General features: G+C 44.7%; 1 protein-coding gene across 7 annotated transcripts in view; it reads left to right on the plus strand.

Annotated features, from left to right (window-relative positions):
* Positions 1-2,870: 2,870 nt before the first annotated feature.
* SPAG17 (sperm associated antigen 17) overlaps positions 2,871-25,960 on the plus strand; it is a 280,253-nt gene continuing 257,163 nt past the window's right edge. For all 7 annotated transcript variants that reach the window (XR_004647912.1, XR_004647911.1, XR_004647913.1 and 4 more), the window contains exon 1: positions 2,871-3,151. Coding sequence is in view for 4 of the 7 variants with exons in the window: in XM_034787997.1 (XP_034643888.1) it covers positions 3,050-3,151 (102 nt within the window). In the remaining 3 variants the exon portion in view is untranslated. The remainder of the gene's footprint in view (positions 3,152-25,960) is intronic.

Here is a 25,960-nt window from a genome sequence, read left to right on the forward strand (position 1 = left end):
GTTGCATAGCTGCCCTGCCACCCGGCTCCGCCCAGCAGGTTCCGGGTTTGAAGCTGCTGCCCGGCCCTGCACAGTGAGGTGTGGTGTTCCTGCAACCTGCTCTGCGCCCGCTGGCTCTGCTCCTGCCCCACAATGATAAATAGGTTGAGAACCACTGGATTAGATAAATTTCCTCTTTTCCTCCCTCTTTGGAGAAACAATGGAGGTGATTTTACATTTGGGGAAGGGAATGAATTCAACACCAGCTGCCCTACTTCAGCTTGCCTCAGTATCTGCCTATACATCCAACAATCATAGTTAGCACTGTAGCTGAATGTAGTTGCTAAAATGATTAGCAGTAAAATAGTTAACTATGTTTTAGTTCAAATAAGAATAGTTATGCTTCAGTATTAATATGTAAAGGGTACAAATGGGCCAGTTCACACCTCTCAGGGATATCATTTCAAGCTGTTTGTAGACTCAGGCCATCTGTGCAATGGTCATACTCATTTGACTTTGTGAAGGTTTACTTCATAATCATAAAGGCTAGAGATTTTTTAAAAAATCATAATAAAGGCCTGGATTCAGAAACAGTTCAAAGTAAGGGTATTATGTGACAACTTGCACAGCTGCAAAACTACATTATATATGGCATTTTAGTCCTGGCCTGCTGCATCATATGTTATTCCAATTCCACTTCTCTTCCCCAATATTCTGCCACTGCACCTCACTCCTGACACACCAGGTACAAACAGCCTCGATATACAGGACTGTAGTCAAGATAGGGGAATGTCAGACCCCTACATTTCTGCCAGCAACTGGTGTCTGACTTTTCTGTTTCTGGCACCAAATGAAAAACCTCAGAAAAGTAAAGTGGCCTCCTGCCAAGAAATGGGGTGAAGAAAATGTTAATGTGTCTTGGCAAAAACAGTGGGCATCTCTCCCTGCTTCAAGACTACATATACTATAAACTACATATTTCTGCAGACACAGGGAAAGGTGATTCTATACAATGTGAAGATAGGATACTAGAAGACTCGCTGTCTCTCACATAACCCATAAACCTGAGTTCCCACTTCTCCCTTATGAGTGCGTAATTATAGGCCTTTCAGAGAATACACAATAGGTCAGTATCCTCCTAGAATGAAGTTCAGACTAAATCAATAATGCACTGAACAGCAGGGTTTCAAAGCTTCTATGAAATTAAAATAAAGATTGTATGTTCTGAGCAACTCAGATGGGTATAGTGGGGTTGGGGGAGAGGGAGCATGTGGTTTGGGATATTTTCACAGAATGTTAAATCACACAAAATATTTCACTTGTCTCCAGTGTGAGATCACAACATGATTCCTCTGTAATGAATTCTTTATCTTGGCAGCTCTCCTGCTTTCTCCCAGCTGTGCCTCCCTCTCCCCTTTTAGTCCCAGTACAGGAACATATGGTAATATTTGTAGTGTGATTTAGGCATGGGAGTGGGCTTAGCTGCCCACACCTATGCTGCAGACCTCTGAGTCACCACGCAGCAGGCATCCAGGCTGAGGTCACGCTCCAGCACCATTGTGTGAACTCACTCAGACATGCCAAGGCTGCCAGCATGCTTGTTTGGATTTGAAATTTCATGTTAGTCACATTAGAGTGCATCCTTTCATTCTTCCCCTCTGACGGGGCTAAATCCTCCAAATTTAGCCCCAGCCCAGCACTCGTTTTAGGATGCTCTGGGGAAAAAGCCCAAAGCTGGCAGACCCCAGGTACTTCTAATAGGAGGGTACCTGATATAGGAGACTGCCCCAGTCTTTCCTTCTGAGCTGCCCATAACAATATGGAAAGGTGAAAATATAACCTCTATATGTTGAATCTCTGTTAATAAAGATATTTCAGTACACTGAAGATGAGGAGACAAAGCTGCAGATGACTGCCTGCATACTGAGACCAGTAAGACAAGAAACTCTCCCTCCTGTGTCCAGAGTGGCACAAGCTCCTTCTAGCCCTTGGCATCCACAGGGAAATACCTATGGGAAACACCTATGGGAAACACACCCTCTCCCCCATCCTAGTGTCTGTGCAAGTAAAGTACCCAGGTGGACCATGCAGCCCTCTTTCATCCCTGAGTCTCACTGCAGAGGGACCAAGGTAGACCATGTGGTCTCCTCCAGGCTAATTTCAGTATGGAGGGGCTCAGAGAGGACCCACTACCTCCTCCTAGCCCCAACGAACAGGGCAGAAAGAGCCCAGATGAAACAGAGACTCTTGGGCTAGCCCTGCATGAAGATGGTCCAGGAGTCACACAAGTCATGGTGCAGAACAGTGGGGTACTTGAGAACACGGTTTACAAGGGTGTTGACCTCGGAATCACTTTGGGAATGACATTAAATACAATAATTAACCTTCAAGTGGCTGTAACTTGCTCTTGCCCCCCTCGCCCTTGCATATGGGGGACGCAAAGCCCGTCTCCTCTGCACCAGCCCAGAGATGAAATCCCCGGCAGCAGCCTGACTACACGCGGCGCAGTCCGTGGTGGGGCCGCCGGTCTCCAGTCAGACTGGCCGCAGCTGCTGCTCCATGAACGTTGGACCCAGCCCTGGCCCTGGGAATTTTGGGGGGCTGCGCACACGCCAGTGGTGCAGTCACTTGGCCCGGAGTTAGGCGCTAGGCACCGCTGGTGTCGGGGTCCGGGTCAGACTCGGGCAATCTCAGCATAGCTTGCCCCTCCCTACCGCACGGGGCGGCGGGGGCGCGAGGCTCTCCCAGGCAGTGAGCTCCCCACGCCCCGATCCCTGGGCACGCGCTCACCGCGACTAGGCGGGGACAGGCAGAGAGGGGTCACCGTCACGTGCACACCGTGCTGTGGGCGGGCGCGCGCGCGCGCACGGAGACACGTGGGAGGGGCAGTATTATCTGCGCCCGCTACCCCTCCGCCTCGCCGGTGTTGAGCTCGGTTGCTATGGAGACAGCGTGGTGGGCGTGCCCGGAAGGCGCCCCGTCGCGCGGGCGGGAGGAGTAGGATTGCTATGGATACGGTGTGAGGACCCGGTCGCGGTCCGAACTGAGCCGGGCGAGACTCCGAGCGCCCATGGGGCCGAAGCGGCCTAAGAGCGGAGGCAGCTCCCCCGGGACCGCCGGAGCCCCTGCCAAGAGCTGGGAGGCCGGGCTGGTGTCCGCCCGCCTGGAGGAGGTGAAAAGGGGGCGGGGCAGGCTAAGGGCGGGGCACAGCGAGGTCTGGGGGTTAAGGAGGCAAGGAGGGGCACGGTTAGGGTGGCGAATTTTGGTTGGACGTATCCCTGGAGGTTTCCTCACATGGCATAATCTTTAATTCCTGGAGACTCCAGGACAATCCTGGAGGGTTGGCAACCCTAGGTAAGGAGGAGATTAAAGGGTGGGGCCTCGCGAGAGGGGAGCAAGTGGGGATGAAGGGGGCGATAGGAGAAGCCGGGAGGGGGCGTGGCACAGTGGGGGCTAAAGGGTGAGGGGGCCCAGTGCAACCTTATACTTATAGACATGAAGATCTATGTTGCTACAAGTACATATATACACCTTTTTGATGTAATAACTAAATACCATTGCTATGTATCATATAAACTATACTAATTTATAATTATACATAACTATTATTTTTATCATAAAGACCTTATTTCTTTTACTACATATAAAGACACCCCTGGGGCTCTTTTTGTCTCCAGGAGTAGAGAATTTATTATAAAACTCATCACTGGAGACAAGAAAATTACCTGATTTTCTGGTTCACAGCAGTTGTGTAATTAGCAAACATCATACTCACTCACTTTGCCTTTGGAGATGGGGATATGTATACTACAGTATGTTGATCGTTCCCTTCAAACATGAACTGATGGTTGGAGGCACTAAAGCAGGGGTAGGCAACCTATGGCACGCAAGCTGATTTTCAGTGGCACTCACATTGCTCTGGTCCTGGCCACCGGTCTGGGGGGCCCTGCATTTTAATTTAATTTTAAATAAGCTGCTTAAACATTTTAAAAACCTTATTTACTTTACATACAACAATAGTTTAGTTATATATTATAGACTTATAGAAAGAAACCTTCTAAAAACATTAAAATGTATTACTGGCATGTGAAACCTTAAATTAGAGTGAATAAATGAAGACTCGGCACACCACTTCTGAAAGGTTGCTGACCCCTGCACTGGAGGCTACTGCAGGGATCGGCAACCTTCGGCCCGTGGCCCGCCAGGGTAACCACCCTGGCAGGCCAGGATGGTTTGTTTATCTGCCACGTCCCTCGGCCTGCGCCGCTTCCCACAGCCTCCATTAGCCTGGGATGGTGAACCGCAGCCAGAGGGAGCCGTGATTGGCCGAACCTGTGGACGCGGCAGGTAAACAAACTGGCCCGGCCCGCCAGGGGCTTACCCTGGTGGGCCGCATGCCAAAGGGTGCCAATCCCTGGGCTACTGTATATTCTCAGTAAGTTTGGCCCTCCTCAAAGTATACCTTCTGAGGACAAGAATAAAAGTAACTTTTTTCCATTGAGTAAATTATTGTGTTTACTTATTTCTTTTGAGGGTAAACTAGTTCAAGAATTTATATTAGTGGTGCTAAAATATTTGTGTAATATAGTGGGCTCTCCAGGTCACCCATCCTTAAGTTACACAGTAGTAGAAGAACAAATTTAAAAAGATAACCTTCCGCTGTGCACTTTGCACACTGTATAAAGAAAAAGCAGCCAAACAGATTTTCTCTCTTTCTTTTTGAGACTTTTCTTTCTGAGACTGGATGCCAAGTTTCAGTTCAGAGTGAACTTTTATAAGCTGCTGAACAACTAGGTTTGATGGAGGTGCTGACACAGCATTAACTGTAGCGTTGAAAATGTGAAGCTATAATTTTCCTACTTGAGCGTGTGTGTAGCTAAAAGACCCTTTTTTATGGTGTGTGAGGATCTAAAAGTATATTTAGGTTTCCAGGTCCTATGTAAACAATGTAATTCTAATAAATCTTAACTTGCTAGAAAGAATTTGATTTCAAAATAGTGTAGCAGTTTAGCAAATAATAATATTTATGTAGCATATGTTTTTCTAGCACTGCTTTTGCAAGTGAGACAAATGGCTTCCATGACCTTTCTGTTTATTGGGTCACTGCTGTGCCCCCTCCAGGAATCGGGGTGACCTTTATTTAAAGCAGATAAGGACTTTTAAATAAAGCAGGCTGCTTTAAAAATTGGTTGAGCAATTTACCAGTTAATGTACTGATGCCAAGTTTTCTTTTATATATTTACGTGAAAAGACTGCTTTTAATATTGGGTCAGTAATAGCCAGATATCGGGAGTTTAATTCACAATCAAACATAATTGTTTTTTTAAGTAAGTGCTGCTCAATAACAAGACTGAAATCCCCCATTTTTCTCCAACTAATGAATTTAAATCCTTATTTTTAAGAGTGAGAGGGGAAGTCAGTCTCCATTGCCTGTTCAGTTGTTGGCCCTGAGATTGCTAACGAGGCAGTGAAATGTCAATTAGTTCAACTTACGGTGATGTCTTTTGTGATGTAGACATTGTCCACTGGAAATTGGACCATGACCATCAACTTGTTTCACAGAAGGCCAACAGCCATCACATTGGCAACAGCTTTTGGTCACTACTGACCTGTTTTGCATTTGAACTGGCCATAATAATATGCTCCAAATTCTATTAATCTCCTTCTAATATCCTTGATCTATTTGTTTTATTATATACAAAAACTACATTAAAGGAACATTACAATTGAAAAGTCAAGCACTCAAAAGTTAGGAAATACTAGAATTAAGGTTGCCTATGCACTGGCACCCTTGTGTGTGTTCATTATGATAATCTTCCACTTTGCAAACTTAATGTTCTTTTAACGTAGTTTTTTTAATATAATTTCCTTGGTTTAAAAAAAAAGCAAAATGGAGAAAAAAAATCCATCGTGTCACCATGGTGACAACACCCATGGGGGTCATTAACAGGATTAAAAGAACGAGGAGTACTTGTAGCATCTTAGAGACTAACTAATTTATTTGGGCATAAGCTTTCGTGGGCTAAAACTCACTTCATCAGATGCATGGAGTGGAAAATACAGTAGGAAGATATCTATATAAATCTATATATCTATATAGATATATGTACAGAGAACACAGATCTCTGCCACTTGGACTAATGGACTATAACTGACCGGAGGAGTTTAGTCATCAGTGTAGACCAGCATTAGAGGATCTGAGATATGCTTTGCCAGTGGGCTTCACAGATGTTAGCTGATAGCAAAAGAATGCTGAGACTCAGGAATCTGGGTTGTATTCCAAGTTCTGAGGGGAGTCTGGTCTACTGGACTTATTACCAGTCCTGGTTTTCCTGCACCTCCTTGGGTCTTTGTCCCCAGTCCCAGTACCCACAGCTCTCTTTTGGCTCCTTGTCCCAATCAAATCCACTCTGACTCCATGTCCCAGTCCCTTAGCCCTGCTCCTCCTCACAATCCCTTGCCCCTTTTGGTTCCATATCCCCATCCCAATCCTCTGCCCTGCACCCTGCTCTTTGTCCAATTCCCCCACCCAACTCCTCATCCCAGTCTCCCCTCTTACGAGCCCTCAGGCCTGGCTCCTCATGTCTCTGCATTCTAATCAGGCTACTTCCTCCTTTTCCTACTCACTCCTGGGCAGTAGCAGGGGGAACTATGAGAGCACAAGGGAAATTATCTCCTAGCTCTCAATTTCAGTGCTTGGTGTTATAGCAACCCGCAACAGCCACAAAAAGCAATTGTAGGGAAAGTTCTGCTGAGTCCCTGCTATCTTGGGCTGGAGAATGCTCAGCGTAGATGGAATTTAGCTATCAAACTAACAGATCTCTACTGAGCTTGCGATTTTGCAGAGGATTATAATTTAGCCAAATTTAGGACTTTTTTTTCCCCCATGGGAACACACAGGCACATTTCTGACAATAAAGGATGACCCCATACCAAATTTTGGTTCCTTTCTTCAAAGCATGGAGGTGCTAGAACTTCTCAATGAAACAGTTGTAAGAATTTTTTAACATTGGCAAAATCACATATTTTCTCCAAGCCATGTTCTGAGAAACAGCTGAAACATTTTTGTCTGAAATTTTTTAATAAAAATTCAGCCTGAGGCATGGAAAACTTCAACCAAAAGTTTAAAGTTTGGCAAAGTTATAAGCAACTGAAAGTAGGATCTTATAATGAGTGTCAGGCAATCTTAGTCACAGGTGTCATTACCTGTGCCCCTTGTAATTAGCTCTCCAAAATAGTTACAGACTTGTATAGTGTATGGTGTACAATATTGAGATGAAAGAAAGTATCAAATAAATATCTTTTCTAATAATTGACTGATAATGGATTTAAAGATCTTTCAACTTTATCAAACTGGGGAATACATTTTGTTTTTTGACAGTGAAAGAAGAATATGCTGGAAGCAATAAGAACTTGTTTTATATTGTACTGGTTAGTGTAAGCAGTGATATTTCAATGTGTGTTTAAGATTTACTTACTATATTTTTTTAATAAAACAAGAAGTTTAATGTCTGAAAGGAAGTCATTTCACCACTAGCATTGACTAGCTACGCTAACTGAAATATAATTTTATTGGTATCTATTAACCAAATAATAGTAAATTTATGCAAGTTTGTTTTAGTAAGAGTCAAAGAGACTACATGGGAAACGTAAAAAGGGAATGTGGATTTTTCAAAATCTCACATCATTTGCATTTTTATTTTTAATATATTATATTAATGAATATAAAACTAGAAGGAATGCTGGCCTTTACATGTCCACCAAGATGGCTACCTTCTAGGAAAATATTTGCTAAGTGAAGGTGAATTCTGACCATGTTAAAGGAATAATTGCTCTGTATTATACATTCTGCATTGATTATACTCCGCCAGTGAAATATGGATTATATTAGAATGTGAGCATATCCACCAATAACTAAGGCTGCTGGAAACTAGAATCCAGTGATAATGTCAGCATGTGTCATTCAAGAGCTAATGAAAATGGGAACTGAGATTCCTTTACAATTGTATCCCATGCAGCAACTTCATGAGTTTGCAAAAACTGTGATAAGTAGCCTGACTTTACCAATTCTCTCCTTGTTGGCAGCAAAGAGAGCCAGGGGCAGTACTGCCTATCCTAAGTTTCAAAAAATCATGAGTCAGACTTCAGAAATCATGAGATTTTCTTAACAATTAGGAAATTTGAAATAAAAATGTTTTTCTTTTGGTGTTTGAACCTTTGGACTTCACGTTTTCAAGATTTTCTCGGTAACCATTAGGACTAGTAACAGAGCTGAGATTTTAATGTAAGCACATGATGCTAGGAGTTGGAGCTTTAAGAAAAACACCAAATACCACAAGAATAAGCAATACTACAAGGAGCCAGACAATCACATTGCCAGGAAAGGGAAATAAAATAGATTGTCATGGTGTTCTTCCCACCAAAGCTCTCTAGGATACAGCAGTCTGAAAATGGCCAGCTTGCCTGGCTTGTCCAAATTTCTGCTGTAGATTGCTGGTTTACCAGACCCTCCAATGACGAGGGCAGGAAAAACAAATTTGTCTCCAGGAGCTGCAGAGCAGTTGTGATTAAGCAAGATGTTTGTGAGAACCTTTTTCATAGTCCCTCACAACACGTTAGTGTGCCTGACTTAGGGGTATTAAGACTCTGGGGAAGGGAATTGGTTTGGTTTTATTTAAAGGAGTTTAAATAAACTTGGGTGAGGGGAGAGGAGGTTCTAAATATTCTTCTCTATTTTAATGTCTTCTACAGTCTTTTCTAAATTTGTAGTCACTCCAGATAGATTGCTTTCTTTCATTCCAGACCCAGTGACTGTGTAAGAATATTCAAAGTGCCTTCCTATTATTCTTAAAACATGCAGGGTTCATGTCAGAATCAGAGAAACTTCCTAAATTTACAGTACACTATTTCAATTCAAATAAAATTTAGAAAGTTTTACTTTAAACGAATGACAGATACACATCTATCCCTTTGCTCTCCATTTTTTGTCTGCCACAGCAACATCTGAACAGTAGATCTGTGCCAAAATATTTTACATAGGAAAAAGCTCCAAATTGTGGTGTGTAGAACAGTGTTTCTCAACCTTTTTGATAGCAGTGACTGGCTTGTTGCCTTCCTAAACTGTGTCAGGCAGATCTCAAGGACAGGCGCTGGTCCATGGACTGGTTGTTGAGAAACACTGGTGTAGAGAAGCCGGAGGGAAGGGGGATGGGACAGTCCACATAAATATGTTTTAGGAAAACAACCATTTTAGAACGTGGTTAGCCATCTAAGTAGTTACTGCTTTAAGAGAAGTTAGTGGTGGCTTGCCAGCTCTGTAAGTTGACATTCTCTATTTGTCTCCAGAAGAGGTACAACTCAGGAGACAGTGCAACCTTCCTACATACACTGCGTTTCCACAACTGTTCCTCAACCATGACATGAAAGAATAGTTTCTAGGCATAGGAGAGGATTTTAGTCTTTCTCCACCTAAATTTTTGCCAAACACCTATCCCACTACCTCAGTGCTTGGACACACATCACCATGGATCAGTGGGTCTTAAACATGGTGGAACTGGGATACACTCTTCAATTTATTGCTATTTCCCCTTCTCGCCCCTCCTTCCTCATTCCTCTTCATGGATTACTCTAGGAGAGTATGCTACTTCAGTCTCTCCTCCTTGTTGAGGCCTACAGGAAGTTCCTATATTGTTCAGCGGGAAGGGATTTTATTCCCATTACTTTTTAATCCCGAAGACAAAGGGGGTCTCACGCCTATTTTAGGTCTAAGACAATTAAGCAAATGCCTAAAGAAAACATAATTCCAGAAGTTTACTCTAGCCTCTATTATCCCTTAGGGACTGGTATGCTGTGCTCAACTTAAAGGACACCTGTTTTTACATGGTGATTCACCAGAGCCACTGAAAGTTTCTCAGATTCACGGTCAATGGATCCCACTATCTGTTCACAGTACTGCCTTTCAGCCTGTCAGCAGCCCATCACGTATTCATGAAATGCATGGCCGTAGTAGTAGCATTCCTGCAAAGCTCAGGAATCCATGTGTTCCTTTACCTGAATGACTGGCTAGTGAGGAGCCAATCCAGGTCACAGGTACTCTCCAATGTAGCTGCTATTCAGTCCATTTTCAGTGCACAGGGGCTCCTAATGAATACAGAGAAATCTATCCTGATTCCTCTTCAAAGAATAGATCTAATTAGGGCAGTCCTGGACTCTACAAAGGCTAGGGCTTTTCTGCTGGAGCAGAGGTTCCAAACAATGTGGGTCATTGCTCTAGACCTAAAGGCCCATCCTATCAGTATGGTTCAGAACTGCCTCAAACTTGTAGGACACATGGCAGTGTGCACTTACGTGATGCAGCATGCCATACTGTACTTCAGAAAACAACAGGGTTGGCTAGGCTTTGTGTTTTCACCAGACCGGCATCACATGGAGATGATGGTTCAAGCACCTACTCAGGTCTTGTCCTCCCTGGACTGGTGGGTACAACCTACAGATGTTTGCAAGGGAATTGCCTTTGTCCCTCCACAACAGTTGCTGACTTTAGTCACAGATTAATCAGATCTAGGTTAGAGAGCTCACTTGGATCCCCAAGACTCAGGGCCTTTGGTCTCCTCAGGAACTAAGTCTTCATATAAATATCTGGGAGCTTCAGGCCATCAGTTTAGCTTGCATGGCGTTCCTTCCACATATCAAGGGGCAGAGTTTGTTGGTACTCACAGACAACACAGCAGCCATGTTGTATGTAAACAAACCAGACAGGGCCCGTTTGACAAAATTATGCCAGGAGGTGATCTTCCTTTGGAATTTCTGCATCACCAGTTCCATCAACCTGAGAGCTGCTTACCTTCCAGGAGTTCAAAACTCTCTGGCAGACCACCTGAGCAGGTTGTGAGCAGGTTGTTTGCAGGCCACCACAAGTTGTCTCTTCTCCCAGATGTGTCCAGGTCCATTTTCTAGTGGTGAGGAACTCCCCCGGTGGACCTGTATGCAACAAGAGCAAACAAAAAATGTCATCTTTTTTGTTCCTGAGTGGATCACAGCAGGGGTTCACTGGTAGATGCTTTCCTCGTACCCTGGTCAAAAGGTCTGCTGTATGCCTTCCCTCCAGTTCCATTCCTGCCCCAAGTCTTTTAATTTTTTACTGTAAGGCATATTTTCAGGCCTCAAATTCTTATTGTGTGGGGGTTTTTTTCTGTTTGGAGTGTGGACACCAGAAGTGGACACAGTATTCTAGTAGTGGTCTCACCAAGTGCCATATTCAAAGGTAATGTAACCTTCCTGCTCTACGGTCCTCTGTTTATACATCCAAGGATCACATTAGTCCTTTTGGCCACAGTATTACAGTAGAGTGAGAGCTCATGTTCATTTGGTTATCCAGCATGACCCTAGGTCCTTTTCAGAGTCACTTATTTCCAGGGTACAGTCCCCCATTCTTTAAGCCAGTGGTTCTCAACCTGTGGCCCACGGGCTGCTTGCAGTCCAATCAGCACACAACTGTGACCCATGTGACATCCTCAGGGCCATACAGGTAGTATTGGATGTGGCCCACATAACACATTGTGGGCCGCATATGTGGCCCACAATGGTAAACAGGTTGAAAACCACTGCTTTAAGCATTCTTTTTGCCTAGATGTATGGCTTTTCCTTTAGCCATGTTGAAATGCTTGTTGCTGGATCATACCCAGCTTATCAAGCAACCCAAATGACTCTGCAATAGCGACCTGTCCTTATTATTATTTATTATTACCACCTGACCAGTCCTTGTGTCATCTGCAAACTTCAATAGATTCCAAGGCCGGAAGGGACCATTGTGATCATATAGTCTGACCTCCTGTATGACACGGGCCATAAAACTTCCCCAAAATAATTCCTAGAGCATATCTTTTACAAAAACATGCAATCTTAATTTAAAAGTTTTTACTGATGGAGAATCCACCACAATCTTTGGTAAATTGTCCAATGGTTAATTACTCTCACTGTTAAAATTTTACACCTTATTTCCAGTCTGAATTTATCTAGTTTCCACTTCCAGCCATTGGATTGTGTTATACCTTTCTTTGCTAGATTGAAGAGCCCATTATTAAATATTTCTTCTCCATATAGGTACTTACAGATTGTAATCAAGTCTCTCCTTTAACCCTCTTTGTTATGCTAAATAGACTCAAGGAATTCAGTCTATTGCTATAAGGCATGTTTTCTAATCCTTTAATTATTCTCGTGGCTCTTCTCTGAACTCTTTCCAATTTATCAATATCCTTAAATTGTTGGCATCAAAACTAGACACAGTGGTCCAGTTGAAGCTGTGACGTTGTGCAGTCGATATGGTTTTATAAAAACATAATAAGTGAATATAATGTAACTGAAATATGCTTCATGCAAAAGGTCTCTTGTAAGGTATCATTACAAAGCTTATAATCTACTGAGTATGATCATCCTATTTGTATAAATGTACCACTCTTGTATCTAAAACTAGAAATATGAAATATAACTCTGAGGGCCTATTGTAATTATGCAAAGTGTGGGCCATTAATAGTGGTTTGGAATCTTGATGACTCCCATTAACCAGGACCATTGTCTGCAGATGGCTGGGTTTACCTGTTAGTCTTCCTGTATATGTGTGTGCTGGCAAGTGGGTAATGAAGTCTTGCAGTGACATGTGATTATGTCACCTGAACTGGAATCCATCTTTAACCTGGTGCTTTTCCAGTGGGTGGGGGTGAAAACCAAGAGGGACAAAGGGTTCCCGCCTTATGCAAAAGATGTATAAAGAGGTGGAAGAGAACAAGGAGGGGGAGGAGCCATCATGAAGAATCCCTTAGCTATCACCTGAGCTGCAACAAGAGCTGTATCCGGGGAAAGAATTGTGCCCAGGCCTGGAAGGTGTCCAGTCTGAGAAAAAGCTTACTGAAGCATCTCTGAGGGTGAGATTATCTGTACTCAGTTTGATTAGACATAGATTTGCGCATTTTATTTTATTTTGTTTGGTGACTTACTTTGTTCTGTCTGTTACTACTTGGAACCACTTAAATCCTACTTTCTGTATTTAATAAAATCACTTTCTACTTAGTAATTAACTCAGACTATGTATTAATACCTGGGGGAGCAAACAACTGTGCATATCTCTCTATCAGTGTTATAGAGGGCGAACAATTTATGAGTTTACCCTGTATAAGCTTTATACAGGGGAAAACGGATTTATTTGGGTTTAGACCCCATTGGGAGTTGGGCATCTGAGTGCTAAAGACAAGCACACTTCTGTGAGCTGTTTTCAGGTAAACTTGCTGTTTTGGGCAAGTAATTCAGACCCTGGGTCTGTGTTGGAGCAGACAGGAGTGTCTGGCTCAGCAAGACCGGGTGCTGGAGTCCTGAGCTGGCAGGGAAAACAGGATCAGGGGTAGTCTTGGTACATCAGGTGGCAGCTCCTAAGGGGATTTCTGTGATCCAGCCCATCACAGAGGCCTTATAAGTGTGCTCTCTATGCCATTATCCAAATCATTTATGAAGATATTGAATAGAACTGGACCCAGTGATCTGTCCTCTTCATTATTTACCAGTCCTCCAGTTTGTGTGATCTGCAAACTTTATCAGCAATGATTTTATATTTTCTTCCAGTTCATTAATAGAAATATTAAAAAGCATTGATAAATAGCTGAAAACCAGTCCTTATAGGACCCCACTAAAAACACTCTATTAAATAATGATTCTCCATTATAATTACATTTTGAGATCTGTTAGTATTCCACTTAATATGTGCAATATTAAATTTGTTTGATACTTTTCATCATATTGTCATACTGTACTAACTCAACTGCCTTATGGAAGTCCATGTGTATTATGTCAACAGTTACTTTTCTCAACAAAACTTGTGATTTCATCAAAAAATGCTATCAAGTTCATTTGACAAGACCTATTTTCCATTAAACCACGTTAAATTGGCATTTAGTATATTACCATTCTTTAATTCTTTATTGATCAAGTCCTTGTCAGTCTTTCCATTATTTGTCCCATTATATTTCAACTCTTAACGACAAGACCTTCCTTTCTCTGCCTGCAGGCCCTTGCCTCATTCACTACATACCTACAAGGAATGAGGCAGGGCCCCTACAAACAAAAGCCTCTTTTACAATACAGTCTTAATTAATTCCCTGAGCACTTTCCACCTTGCAGACAGAATGAGATGGGGTGCTGTGGAAAAAACAGTATGTAATTATGCAGTTAAAAACTGTATCATAATGCATATGGATGAGCAGCCTTAATTTAGGGATTTTCAGACTTTCAAGTGTTTGACTTGCAAGCTTAATCGCGTTCTTATGCGTATTTTAATATAGTTTCCTAGGGTTTTTTAAAGGAAAGAGGTAAAGATAAATATTATTATGCAGAACTGCAGCATAGACTTCTACTGCTTGATTTACAGGACTTAACGTATTAGCTGGCAGCAAGAGAAGTCTGGTATTGTGTGTGAATCAGCCACTAAAAGAGGACCCATCTCACACTGAAACAGTGGGTTACAGATGAATGAGCAGCCTCATTTTACAGACAGTATAACTAAGGACAAAGATGGCAGGCAGTTTCTGATAGGCAGGGTGGTTAAATGAATGGGACTTGGGAATAGTAGTGATCTGGATTCTTCTTCTAGTTTGTGTAAACTCCTAGTTGTGTGTGAGGAACTGTAACAGGATTACAAATACTAACAGTAAATATCAGAGACAAAATGATAATTATTACAACAGTGTGCTTGCATTTAGAGAAACAGTCTACATTAATATAATAATCAAATCTCTCTATTTAACAGGGTGTTACTATAATGGAGAATGAGCCTCTTTACACTACCCAGGATGTTTTGTTTCTGGTGAGTGTAAATTGAGTGAAATTTCTGATTTATATTTATCAAGCCAGGCATTGCTATCAAATGTTAATATTCAAAAAAATTGGAAAGGTGTGCAGGGTTTTTTGCAGGTGAATGTACTTTGTCAGAGTACTGAGTAAGTGGTAACCAAATATCTAAATAGAGGAACTGCTTAATAACAAGGACTTTGAATAATTCTAGAATTGTACACAACAGTCAATATAAGTAAGTCTAGAACTCACAGTTGCTGGACTCCTAAGATATGTCTACACTGCATTTAGGAGTGAGACTCCCAGCCCGGGTCCACAAACTTGTGTCAGTGAGGCTTGTGCTAAAAATAGCTGTGTAGATGCTGTTTTGATGGTGTGCTCTGGCTCTCAAGTCCACCCCCCAAACTCCAGCCCAAGCCGCAACATCAAAGTAATGCCTACCCAGCTAGTTTTAATGAGCTAGTGGTAGCCCCACTAACACAAGTCTGTGGACCTGGGCTGAGAGGCTTGCTCCCAGATGCAGTGTAGACATATTTCTAGAGCTGTGCACTTTCTCTTAGGCCAAAGGGTATTCTATGGAGCATCCAGTTTGTTTATGTTGTATCTGCAGTTTGAGTTTGTGAAATGCTGAAATGTGATACTGGAGCAGGATGTGCAGTGCTATAGAAAGTGGAGGGTTTTTTTGCACGCGGTCAAAAACAAGCTGTTCAGATGAAAACAAATGGCAATTTTCAACAGCACGTAATTTGCCTAAATTTGAACAGATTTTCATGGAGCCAAAAAACCCTCTCTGATCCTAGGACTATCCAAATTTCAACGTCCTTCTGCAAACCATGGAGTTGGAGCTCCTAACAAAACAAAACAAAACAAACAAAAAGTGACCCATGAATCTTTTATAAGTGTTAGGCATCATTATTCTTATTATTACAGTTAGAGCTGTTGGGGACACCTATACTTATAGTTGCCAGACTCTTCCCACTATAAGATCCTGTTTTCAGTTGCATATAATTTTGCCAAGCTTTAACCATCTGGGCTGAAATTTTCCATGCCAGGTCTCTGCTGCAGGCTTCCCCCCCCCACCCCATCAAAAATTGTTTCAGTAAAAATAGCTGTTTTTTCCCAAGAATGAGATTACTGTAAAATACATTGTTTTGACCATATTAAAAATGTCCTTATAACCAGGCTCCCTGAGAGCAATTCTGGGCCCCAGCGCCAGGGCCGTGGGCGGGGGGAGGGGGCTGGGGCGAAAGTGATGATTTGTCACTACCGGGATGCCGTTACTTCTGGGATTTACCACGCCGGCCCCCAAGGCCCCCCAAAGCACAGGTCCCAGAGCAGTTGCACGCACCTAGGAACCCTGCGGCCCACCCAGGCTATTTAAAAGGGCCCGGGCTCCCGGCTGCCGTGGCTGGGGCCCCCCTGGGCCCTTTTAAATCTCCTGGGCCCCATGGCAATTGCCCCCTTTGCTCCCCCCCGCCCCGTCGGTGGGCCTGCTTATAACTGTTTTATTGAGAAGAGGCAGCATTTCCTTTCATTGAAGCAAGCACTTGAAAGGTAGAGAGAGAGTTGCCCTGGTGTCAGGGATGTACCTTCTGCTGTGCCAATGAAAAATGCCCAAATTTGGCCCCATTATAAACTTTTGAAAAATCTCAGATTGCATATGCTCACTACAGACTTATTAGAGTTTGTCAGCTACATTCTCTGAAGATCTGTTTTTGTGCGTGTGCCCAAGATACCTGTCCCAAATGCAAAGGGGGAAAGAATTGGACTTGAAGGGGAGAGGAAGCAGTGGAGGGAGTTTATTGGGACAAGGAACCTGGTGAGGGGTGGACTGGGACTGGCAACTGACAGAGATTATGGTTGGTAAAACTGGGACTAGCTGGGAAAGGAGACAGGCTGAGAACTGGGAGGGAACTGGGGTAGGGAGAATTGGAAGCCAGTGTGTGAGAGAGACTGAGATCAGACAGAAGCCAGGAGGTGGGATGGAACTGGACTTGATTGGGCAAGGAGATTAGGACAAGGAGCCTGAAAGCATGGAAAGTGGGACTGGAAAGAGAAGCCAGGAAGAGGCATTCAAGGAGGAGACAGGATTGTAAGAGTCTGGAATGGACAGGGCAGGAGGGTTCAGGCTTGGGGAAAACAGAGGCTGAAGACTATAGTTACTGGGTTTCCTGTTATGATACTCTCTTTAATTATATAATCCCTTACTATTTTTTTTTCCATAAAACCCGTGCCTCATTATATGCACAGGGATGAACCATGTCCTGGGGGTGAATCAGGATTGTGTAATAAATTAAGCCGTGGGTTGTAAGACTCCTGCCTTATTTGTTGCAGAAGTTGGAAGGAGTGTAATGAATGAGGCAGAGGATTGCAGGAAGGGGAAAGAGGGTCCCTTAGATTAGGCAGTTGAATGCTACCCTGGAGAACTGGATTCTTAACCACAGAATACTTCTGTGATGCTGGGAAAGTCACTTAAACCAAACTTTTCACAGGTGGTCACTGATTGTATATTCCTCCTTTTTGGGTGCCCAACTTGATACTGTGGGATATGAATTGTCGAAGAATTGAACACTCAAATCTTCAACTGAAGCCAATAGGAGCTGAGCTTTGAATATGTGAGATGCAAATTAATGAAAAATCAGACCACGAGCATCTGAAATTGGGCATCCAAAATCAGTGGATACTTTCTGCCTTAATCCCTCTGTGCCTCAGTTCCTTGTCTTTACAATTAGGATAATAATACCCCTTCACTTCACAGAGGTGTTGTGAAAATAAATTAATTTATGTTTGTGAAGCACTTAGATACTATAGTGATGAGCACCATAGCAAATCCCTTGAGGAAATTAATTATTCTCTCTTCAGAGCAGGGTTTGAATAGTATGAAGTACATAAGGCATAAGGTCATACATTGAACAATAGGGATAACACGAAATATTGCATAGCTGCTCATTCAGTGAGCACTGTTCATCCTGTGCACCAATTGAGGCAGGGCTCTTGTGGAAAAAATAGTATGTGACCTGTAATTAACAACTATAATAGTGCATACACAGAAGGGGGGAAATTAAGGTTGCATGGACAACCTTAATACTGGCATTTTTCAATTTTAGAATGCCTTACTTTGCAACCTTAACATTCTTTTAATGTAGTTTTTGTGTGTGTAATTATTATTTGTTTTATGGTAGGCCTAAAGGGCCCACCTAAGATCAGGGCCCGTTTGTGCTAGGCACTGTACAGACACATAGTAAAAGACAATCCCTGCCTCAAGAATCTTCAATTCTAAAAAGACAGATAAATGATAGGAGTGGGAACAGACATGCACAGAGAAATGAAGTGAGTTGCCCAAGCTAACATAGCAAATCAGTGGCAGAGCTAGGAATAGAACTGGGACTTATCCACTAGACCACGCTGCCTCTTAACTTCAATATACACGTCACTGCTATTACCCCTATAATAACCATATTTCTTCCTTTCTGTATTATTCAAAATCTTTGCTCTATCTTTTGAATTAAATTGTTTATTTACTCATCATTATGGCTCATTATTTCTCTTGATCACTGTGGTATGGTTTAGGGCAGTACATAATTGACAAATTCTGGAAAGCTAGAATTTGCTTCCTAATGTAGGGCAATATGCTAGTGTAGATATTAAATAAATCTGGTGGGGTTGTTCAGAGTTACCTGCACTTCCACTCTGTTAAGCTCTAGGCCTCTTAGTGTTAATGAGTTCTATGGGCTGATTGTAAATTGTGTGGAAAAGTATTTTTTTTTTTTATCAGTTTTAAGTTTGCTCCTGTTCAGTTTCATTGAATGTTCCCTTGGTCTTGAACCTTGAGAAGAATGTACAGAAATTCCTGATCTTCCTTCACTATACCATTTCTTCATTTTATATATCTTCATTGTGTCCCTGCCTACTCTTCTTACTCCTGGGGGAATTCTACACCACGCAGTGCAGAATTTGAACAGAATTAATGTTTTGAGGACCATTTCCTTTTTCCCTCGCAGAAATGGGCTGCAGAACTGCTGGCTGCCGCTAGGGACTGCTGGTCCAGGCAAAGCCCAGCTCGCAAATAGAAGAGACTGCTGGGGGCGGGGGGGGGGGGGGGGGGGAGGAAGAGCTGAAGGATTCCCAGCAGCTGCAGTTCCCAGCATGTCTTGAAGGAACGAGGTGGTCTGCAGGAAACTCCATACAACCTCGGGACCCAGCATCAGGCTGTTTCTCCCTCTGGATCCCTGGGCTCTTGGGGGGGCAGGGGGTGTGGGTGTCTGGGCTAGGGGGCTCCCCGTGGCTGGGTTCTGGGAGTAGGGGATGCGGGTGTCTGAACAGTGGGTGCACCTCACATCTGGGCTCTGTGGGTAGGGGCTGCGGGTGTCTGGGTTTGGGGGAGTGCTCCATGGATGGGCTCTGTTGGGAGAAGGGGTGCAGATGTATGAGCTGGGGGCTGCCCTGTGGCTGGGCTCTGGGGGGGTAGGGGGTGTGGGTGTCTGGGTTGGGGGGCCCTGTGGCTGGATTCTGGAGGGAAGGGATGTGGGTATCTGGCCCCCCGGCTGGGCTCTGGGGGTTAGGGAGTGGAGAAGCAGGAAGTGGGTTGTCATAGTGATTTCTTTAACTCTCTACGCCTGGGGAAATTATTTTTGTTGTCTCTGTTGTTACATACATAGTTGCTGACAGCTATTTTCAAATAAATTACCTAAATAATTGAAACTGGCATGGTTATATAGTGTTGTTTTGACAAATAAAATAAGCAGAATTATGCAGAATTTTAAAATATTGTACACAGAACTTTTAATGTTTTGGTACAGAATTCCTCCAGGTGTATCTTCTCCTCTCTAAGGCAATCTAATCTTTTAAGTCCTAATCTTTTCAAACTCTCTTCACATGGAAGTTTTTCCAGGTATCTAATGATTCTTATTTTTGTGTAATACCCTCTATTACTGGTATATCATTTTTGAGATAAGATGACAAAAACTGAATACAGTATTCCAGGTGAGGGCATAATATTGATTTGTATAATGCCTTTATATGGGGACTCCACCACTTCCTGAAGGAGATTATTCTAAAGTCTAATTAAGAGATGTTACCTGATATTCAGTCTAAAAGTACATTTACATTTGCAGTGGCATGTAGAGTACAGACATTGCATGCCCACCTGGCATGGGTATAAGCATTGTAGACAGTATGGCATGACTTAGGGGAATAGGGTAAAGTAGAGTACTGTACATACCTGAACCCTAGGGTATATACCAGGAGTGGCCAAACTTATTCACCCTCCAAGCCACATACGACAATCTTCAGAAGTTTGAGAACTGGGACACACCTGCCGGGGCTCGGGACTTTGGCCAGGTGGGGTGGGGTGTCTTGAGGCTTCAGCCCCAGCAGGCATGCCCCGCCAGGCTGAAGCCCCAAGACCCCCCTCCCCGCTGGGCAGAAGCCAGAGGCGATGCATGGGGGGGCATGTGGCATTCTCCCTCCCCCCAGCTTTTTGCCAGAGTTTGCTGGCCATGCTCGGTCACATAGTGTCGCAGAGTCCCGCAGCTGCTGGAGCTGGCAAGCTGGGAGCTGTGGCTGTGTGGAGAGGCAGCAGCAAATAGCTGGGAGCTGCAGGGAGAGGCCACTGAGGGTAAAAGTGGGGGTGGTATGCCTGGGGGTGTGTGACCAAGGGTACCAATTAGGGAGGGCAGCCCTCCCTCCTTCCCCACGAGTTTCATACAGGAGGTGTGCTCCCAGACAGAGCTCTTAACTGCACAGAATAAGGGCACGTCTACACTGGCAAAGTTACAGCGCTGGCAGTTACAGCGCCGCTCAGAGAGCGCAGAAAGAAAACCGCTGTTGTGTGTTCACACTGACAGCTGCCTGCGCAATAGCGTGTTCACACTTGCATCACTTGCAGCGCTATTTGGAGCGGTGCACTCTGGGCAGCTATCCCACAGAGCACTTCTTTCTCTTTTGCCGTTAAGACTTGTGGTAAGGCGGAGGGGGTCGCGGGGCATTCTGGGTCCAGTCCCAATGCCCCGTGATGCATTGCTTTGCATCCCATCAATCCATGTGCTTCCGTCTGCGTTTGGCACCATCTTTCAATGGTTTGTGTACTGCAGGCCCTGCCTCTTTCAGGTTGCAGGAATGGATTCTGAACTGCTGATCAGTATGCTGCTCGCTCTTACTAACACATCACGAGTGGCAGTGGAGTTATTCCTTATATTACGAAGGCAAGAGGAGTGTGACGTTGATCTCGCCACGCGTAGTAGCTATGACATGAGATTGCTTGTGGCATTAACTGAGGTGCTGAGCACAGTGGAACACCGCTTTTGGGCTTGGTAAATAAGCACCGAGTGGTGGGATCACATCGTGATGCACATCTGGGATGATGAGCAGTGGCTGCAGAACTTTTAGATGGGACTGTGTGATGAGCTCACCCTAGCCCTGCAGCGCAAAGACACGAGAATGAGAGCTGCCCTGTCATTGGAGAAGCGCGTGGCAATTGCACTGTGGAAGCTGGGTATTCCAAACTGTTACCGATCGGTCGCTGTACCGTGGTCGTTTCGTGGACATTAACGCGGGCTGGTCCAGAAAGGTGCATGACGCACACATCTTTTAGAACACTGGCCTGTTCAAGAAGCTGCAAGCAGGGACTTTCTTCCCGAACCAGAAGATCACCATAGGGGAAGTTGAAATGCCCATTGTGATCCTGGGAGACTCCTCCTACCCCTTAATGCCATGGCTTATGAAGCCATTCACAGGGCAACTTGACAGCAGCAAGGAGTGGTTCAACAACAGGCTGAGTAAGTGCAGAATGACTGTTGAGTGTGCATTTGACCGTTTAAAAGCCCGCTGGCGATGCCTGTATGGGAAGCCGGACATGGCCGATGACAATATTCCTATGCTTATAGCTGTGTGCTGTACGCTCCATAATATTTGTGAAGGGGAAGGTGAAAGCTTCACTCAGGGCTGGACTGCAGAGGCTCAGCACCTGGAGGCTGAGTTTGAACAGCCAGAGACCAGGGGCTATTGGAGCGGCACAGGTGGGGCCATAAGGATCAGGGATGCCTTGAGGCAGCAGTTTGAATCTGAAAGCCATTAATATTTGCTGCTATGCTTGGGGTTGCAGTGTTTGTAATGCTAGAAGGTGACTGGTGCACATGATGCAATAAGGCGGTTTAAAATAATTGCATGTTGCTTTGCAGTGCTCTTTTTGCTTTCATTTAATAGAATAAAGATTGCTTTCAAACCAACACAGTTCTTTTATTAAAAGACAACAACCAGAGGAGAGAATCAATTGGCAAAAATACATCATCAGGGAGAGGGATGGGGGAACGGAAGGTGTCCAGAGGAGAAGGGGTCCCGAAACGGCTACAGACTTGGGTATGTCCAGGGATCATTCCCAACCTTCTCCTTTGGAGTACAATGCAGCGGGTACTGTACTTCATCAGGGCCAAACTGCAGAGGGATTGGTGTTGAGTGCAGTGGGTAGTGGGAATCCACACTGCTGGGCTGTGAGGAGGGAGGAGTGGAATGCTGTGGGTAGAGAGTGGAGCAAGGAGGTTGATAACTGTGTGTTGGTGTGTGGGGGGGCACATGGGAAAGAGTTTTGTGACAGCGGCTCCAGGGGAAGGCGGGTGCAAGGCTGCTTGGTTTGAAGAGCTAGTATCGCCTGGAGCATGTCCACTTGGTGCTCCATAACATTTAAGAGCCGCTCTGTGGCTTCTTTCTGGTGTGCCGCGATCTCCTTTCAGTCTCTCTTCTTGCTGTCCCGCCACTCCTTCAATTCCTGTTTCTTGGCGGTGGAGTGCATCATAACCTCACAGAGAAAGTCCTCCTTAGTTCTTCGTGGCCGTTTTCTAATTCTGCGCAGCCGTTCTGCCGCTGCTAAGGGAGGCTGGCCTCCCAAGGTCATCTCTGTGAAGTTTAAATGCAACATTTTACAGTATTGTTTGCAACACAGACAACACTGATTCCGTGCTTTAAAACACAGCCAGTACTCTAACTGGCTTTAAAACTAACTTTAAAACACACCTGTCACTAACTGGCTGACCCCAGGCAAGCACACTTGAGCCACAAGACCCCCAAAATGGTGAGTAGCCGCAGGGCCAGGATGAATCACTCTTCCTGGACCCTGCTGTACACTGGGCACGTGGCTCTTGGGGGGAGAGAGCATTGTAAGGAGGGCTTGATAATCATTCCTGTCCCCACACTTCCCACACGATGTGATCACTATGGAAGATATCTCACTGCTGAGGATGAGCAGGGAGTCAAGGGAGGGTCTTCTCCAAGCCTGTGGCATCTGCCCTCCACTATGCGGCTCACCTGTGTGCAGCAATGGTCCTACCGCCCCTGGTGACGGCACAGTGGAACGGGAAAGTTACCGTTAATGCGGCAAGAAACAAAGCAGCTCTGCTGAGGAACCTGTGGCAGCAGATTGCCCAGTATCTCTGAGAGTTTCCTGGAGCTCTCTGACGGAGATTCCAGTGAAGTGAGGGAGTCTATCAACAGCCTGTTCCGCTGCTCAGAATAGGCATGCTGTGGGAGACAAGCCTGCTTTCTGCATCCCTCCTGCCCCCAACAAATCGCTTCAGCAATTCCCCAAATCAGATCCACTTACCAGGGGCCTCCTCTCCTCTTTGTGCTTTGCCAAGATCCGACTGCTGTGACTGGCTAGGCTCCTCTGGGGTAGAAAAGAGCTCCCAACTGCATGCATCTCTGGCCTCCAAGCCATCCTCTGGGTCCCCTCCCCCTCTTCATCTAAAATTTCCTCCTCCTGGCTCGGTCCACTCTCCACTGGCATGTGAGCCAACGAAGTATCCACAGGGGCCTTCACAGGAGATGGGGTCGCCACCGAGTATCGCGTCCAGCTCTGTGTAGAACTGGCAGCTGGTGGGCGCAGCACCAGAGCGGCAGTTTGCCTCCCACGCCTTGTGGTAAGTAGGTGTTCCACAGCGCCTTCACTTTGACCCTGCACTGCAATGTGTCCCGGTCATGGCCCCTTTCTATCTTGCATTGTGAAATCTGGCCCTAGGTATCATAATTCCTATGTCTGGATTGTAGCTGGGACTTCACAGCTTCCTCTCAAATGCCGATGAGGTCCAGCAGCTTAGGGGAAGGGATAGCTCAGTGGTTTGAGCATTGGCCTACTAAACCCAGGGTTGTGAGTTCAATCCTTGAGGGGGTCACTTAGGGATCTGGGGCAAAATCAGTACTTGGTCCTCCTAGTGAAGGCAGGGGGCTGGACTCGATGACCTTTCGGGGTCCCTTCCAGTTCTATGAGATAGGCATATCTCCATATATTAAAATATTATATTATTAAAGCTCAGCATTGCTCTAAGCGGGGGATCTTCTGGTGCGTGGAGCAGGCATGGCCACCTGGAAAGATGCTCTGAGACCACTGCACGCATCACTGAGCAAAGAGGAAGGGGACTTTCAAATTTGCAAAGGAATGTGTGGGGTGAGGATGATGGTCACCTGAGGGCAGGGCAGTAGAGTTCAAACTGATGGCCAGAGAGGTGAGAGCAGGCATTGTGGGACACCTCCCGGAGGCCAATCGCAGCGCTGTAACTGCCACGGTGTCTACACTGGCACTGCAGCGCTTTAGCCCCGGCGCAGAAAGCTCTATGCCTCTCATCGGGGTGGTTTTTTTAGAGCGCTACAACTGCGTAGTTTCTGCACACTAAGTGGCTTGGCAGTGTGTACATCTCAGGAGTTACAGTGCAGAAAGCCGCTTTACTGCGCAGAAACTTGCCAGTATAGACGGGGCCTTAGTGTGGAATGTGAGTTCCTCAGAGAGGTGCTTCTCCCAGCTTGTGCCCCTGGGGCAGGGAGTTGGTGTTTTGTCTACAAATGGAGGCAGGGTAATTAAGGCCTTGGCTATACTGGCGCTGTACAGCGCTGCAACTTGCTGTGCTCAGGTGTGTGAAAACGCACCCCCCCCCGAGTGCAGCGCTGTAAAGTGCCAGTGTAATCAGCGCTGCACGCTTGTTCGCAGCGCTGCAAGCTACTCCCCTCGGAGAGGTGGAGTACTTACAGCGCTGCGAGAGAGCTCTCGCAGCGCTGACAGCGCAACTACACTCGTGCTTCACAGCGCTGTGAATTGCCAAGTGCAGCCAAGGTCTTAGATAAGAAAGGGCTGGTAATTAAATTAAGGATCTGGAAGCCTTTGATGAACCTGAATATGTAGTTCCTGAGCCTATACATATAAGAGGTGTGACTCTGGATTAGATGGCTCAGATATTTAAGTATGAAGTGTATAGTTATTGACCACACATGTTATCACATCTTCATTGTGATGTTAATATCTATGAGTGGAGGCACTGATGGCAATAGTTTTACTTGATTAAGGACTAGAAGATTTGACCCTCTAACTTTTTTTCAAGAGGAAGAGCTGCCCAGAGCTCCTGTGCCTGTTTATTTTCCTTTCCTGCCTGCAGTGGCCCTGATATACCTCAGAAGTCTCCATTTTTTTCTCAACTTTAAAACGTGGAATTTTCTTGGTGTTTAATTTAAAATATTCTCCTGTGGAAACTGCAACTCAATCACTGTAGTGTTGTGTTTAAGACCCTTCTGGAAAATAGCTAGCCTTTAAACAGAAGCAGTGATTTTGTTATGAGAGTCATGATAATTATTGTTTTCTTAAAGCTCCAGCTCCTGGAGTCAAGTGATAGGTGATGATTTCAGCCTTCAGTCTTAAAGAAAAATGAAGTTTCTAGCCCTTGTAGCTCTGGCGAAAGCTTCAAAATGTGACCCCAGTGCACCCTAAAGTCTCAAAAAGCAGAATGTAAATAAAAAGAACACCAAATATATTATTTTTACATAATCTTAAAGCCAATCTCATGATTTTTTGGTGAGCCTGATTCATGATTTTTGAACATATGGGGTTGGAAATACTATGAAAGTGACTTGAAATTGTCCATTTCACTCCTGTTTAAAGTCAGTTTCTAGTCTATTATTTGTAGTGGGGTAACATCCCTAGAGCCCCAGGCAGAAGCGGTATAACTCATAGGGCCTTGCCCTAGTAGGATGTTTCCAAAAGTTAAATGATCTATTCCAAGCTTTATGAACAGCAAAAAAGTAAGAGAGCGTAATCTAGATTTTTCTACAATTGTTTCAATCATTGTATTCAAGAGTTAGTAACAAAGTAAGAATATACATTAAATGTTTAAAC

The sequence above is a fragment of the Trachemys scripta genome, chromosome 1 (genome assembly GCF_013100865.1).
Source record: "Trachemys scripta elegans isolate TJP31775 chromosome 1, CAS_Tse_1.0, whole genome shotgun sequence".
NCBI lineage: Eukaryota > Metazoa > Chordata > Testudines > Emydidae > Trachemys > Trachemys scripta.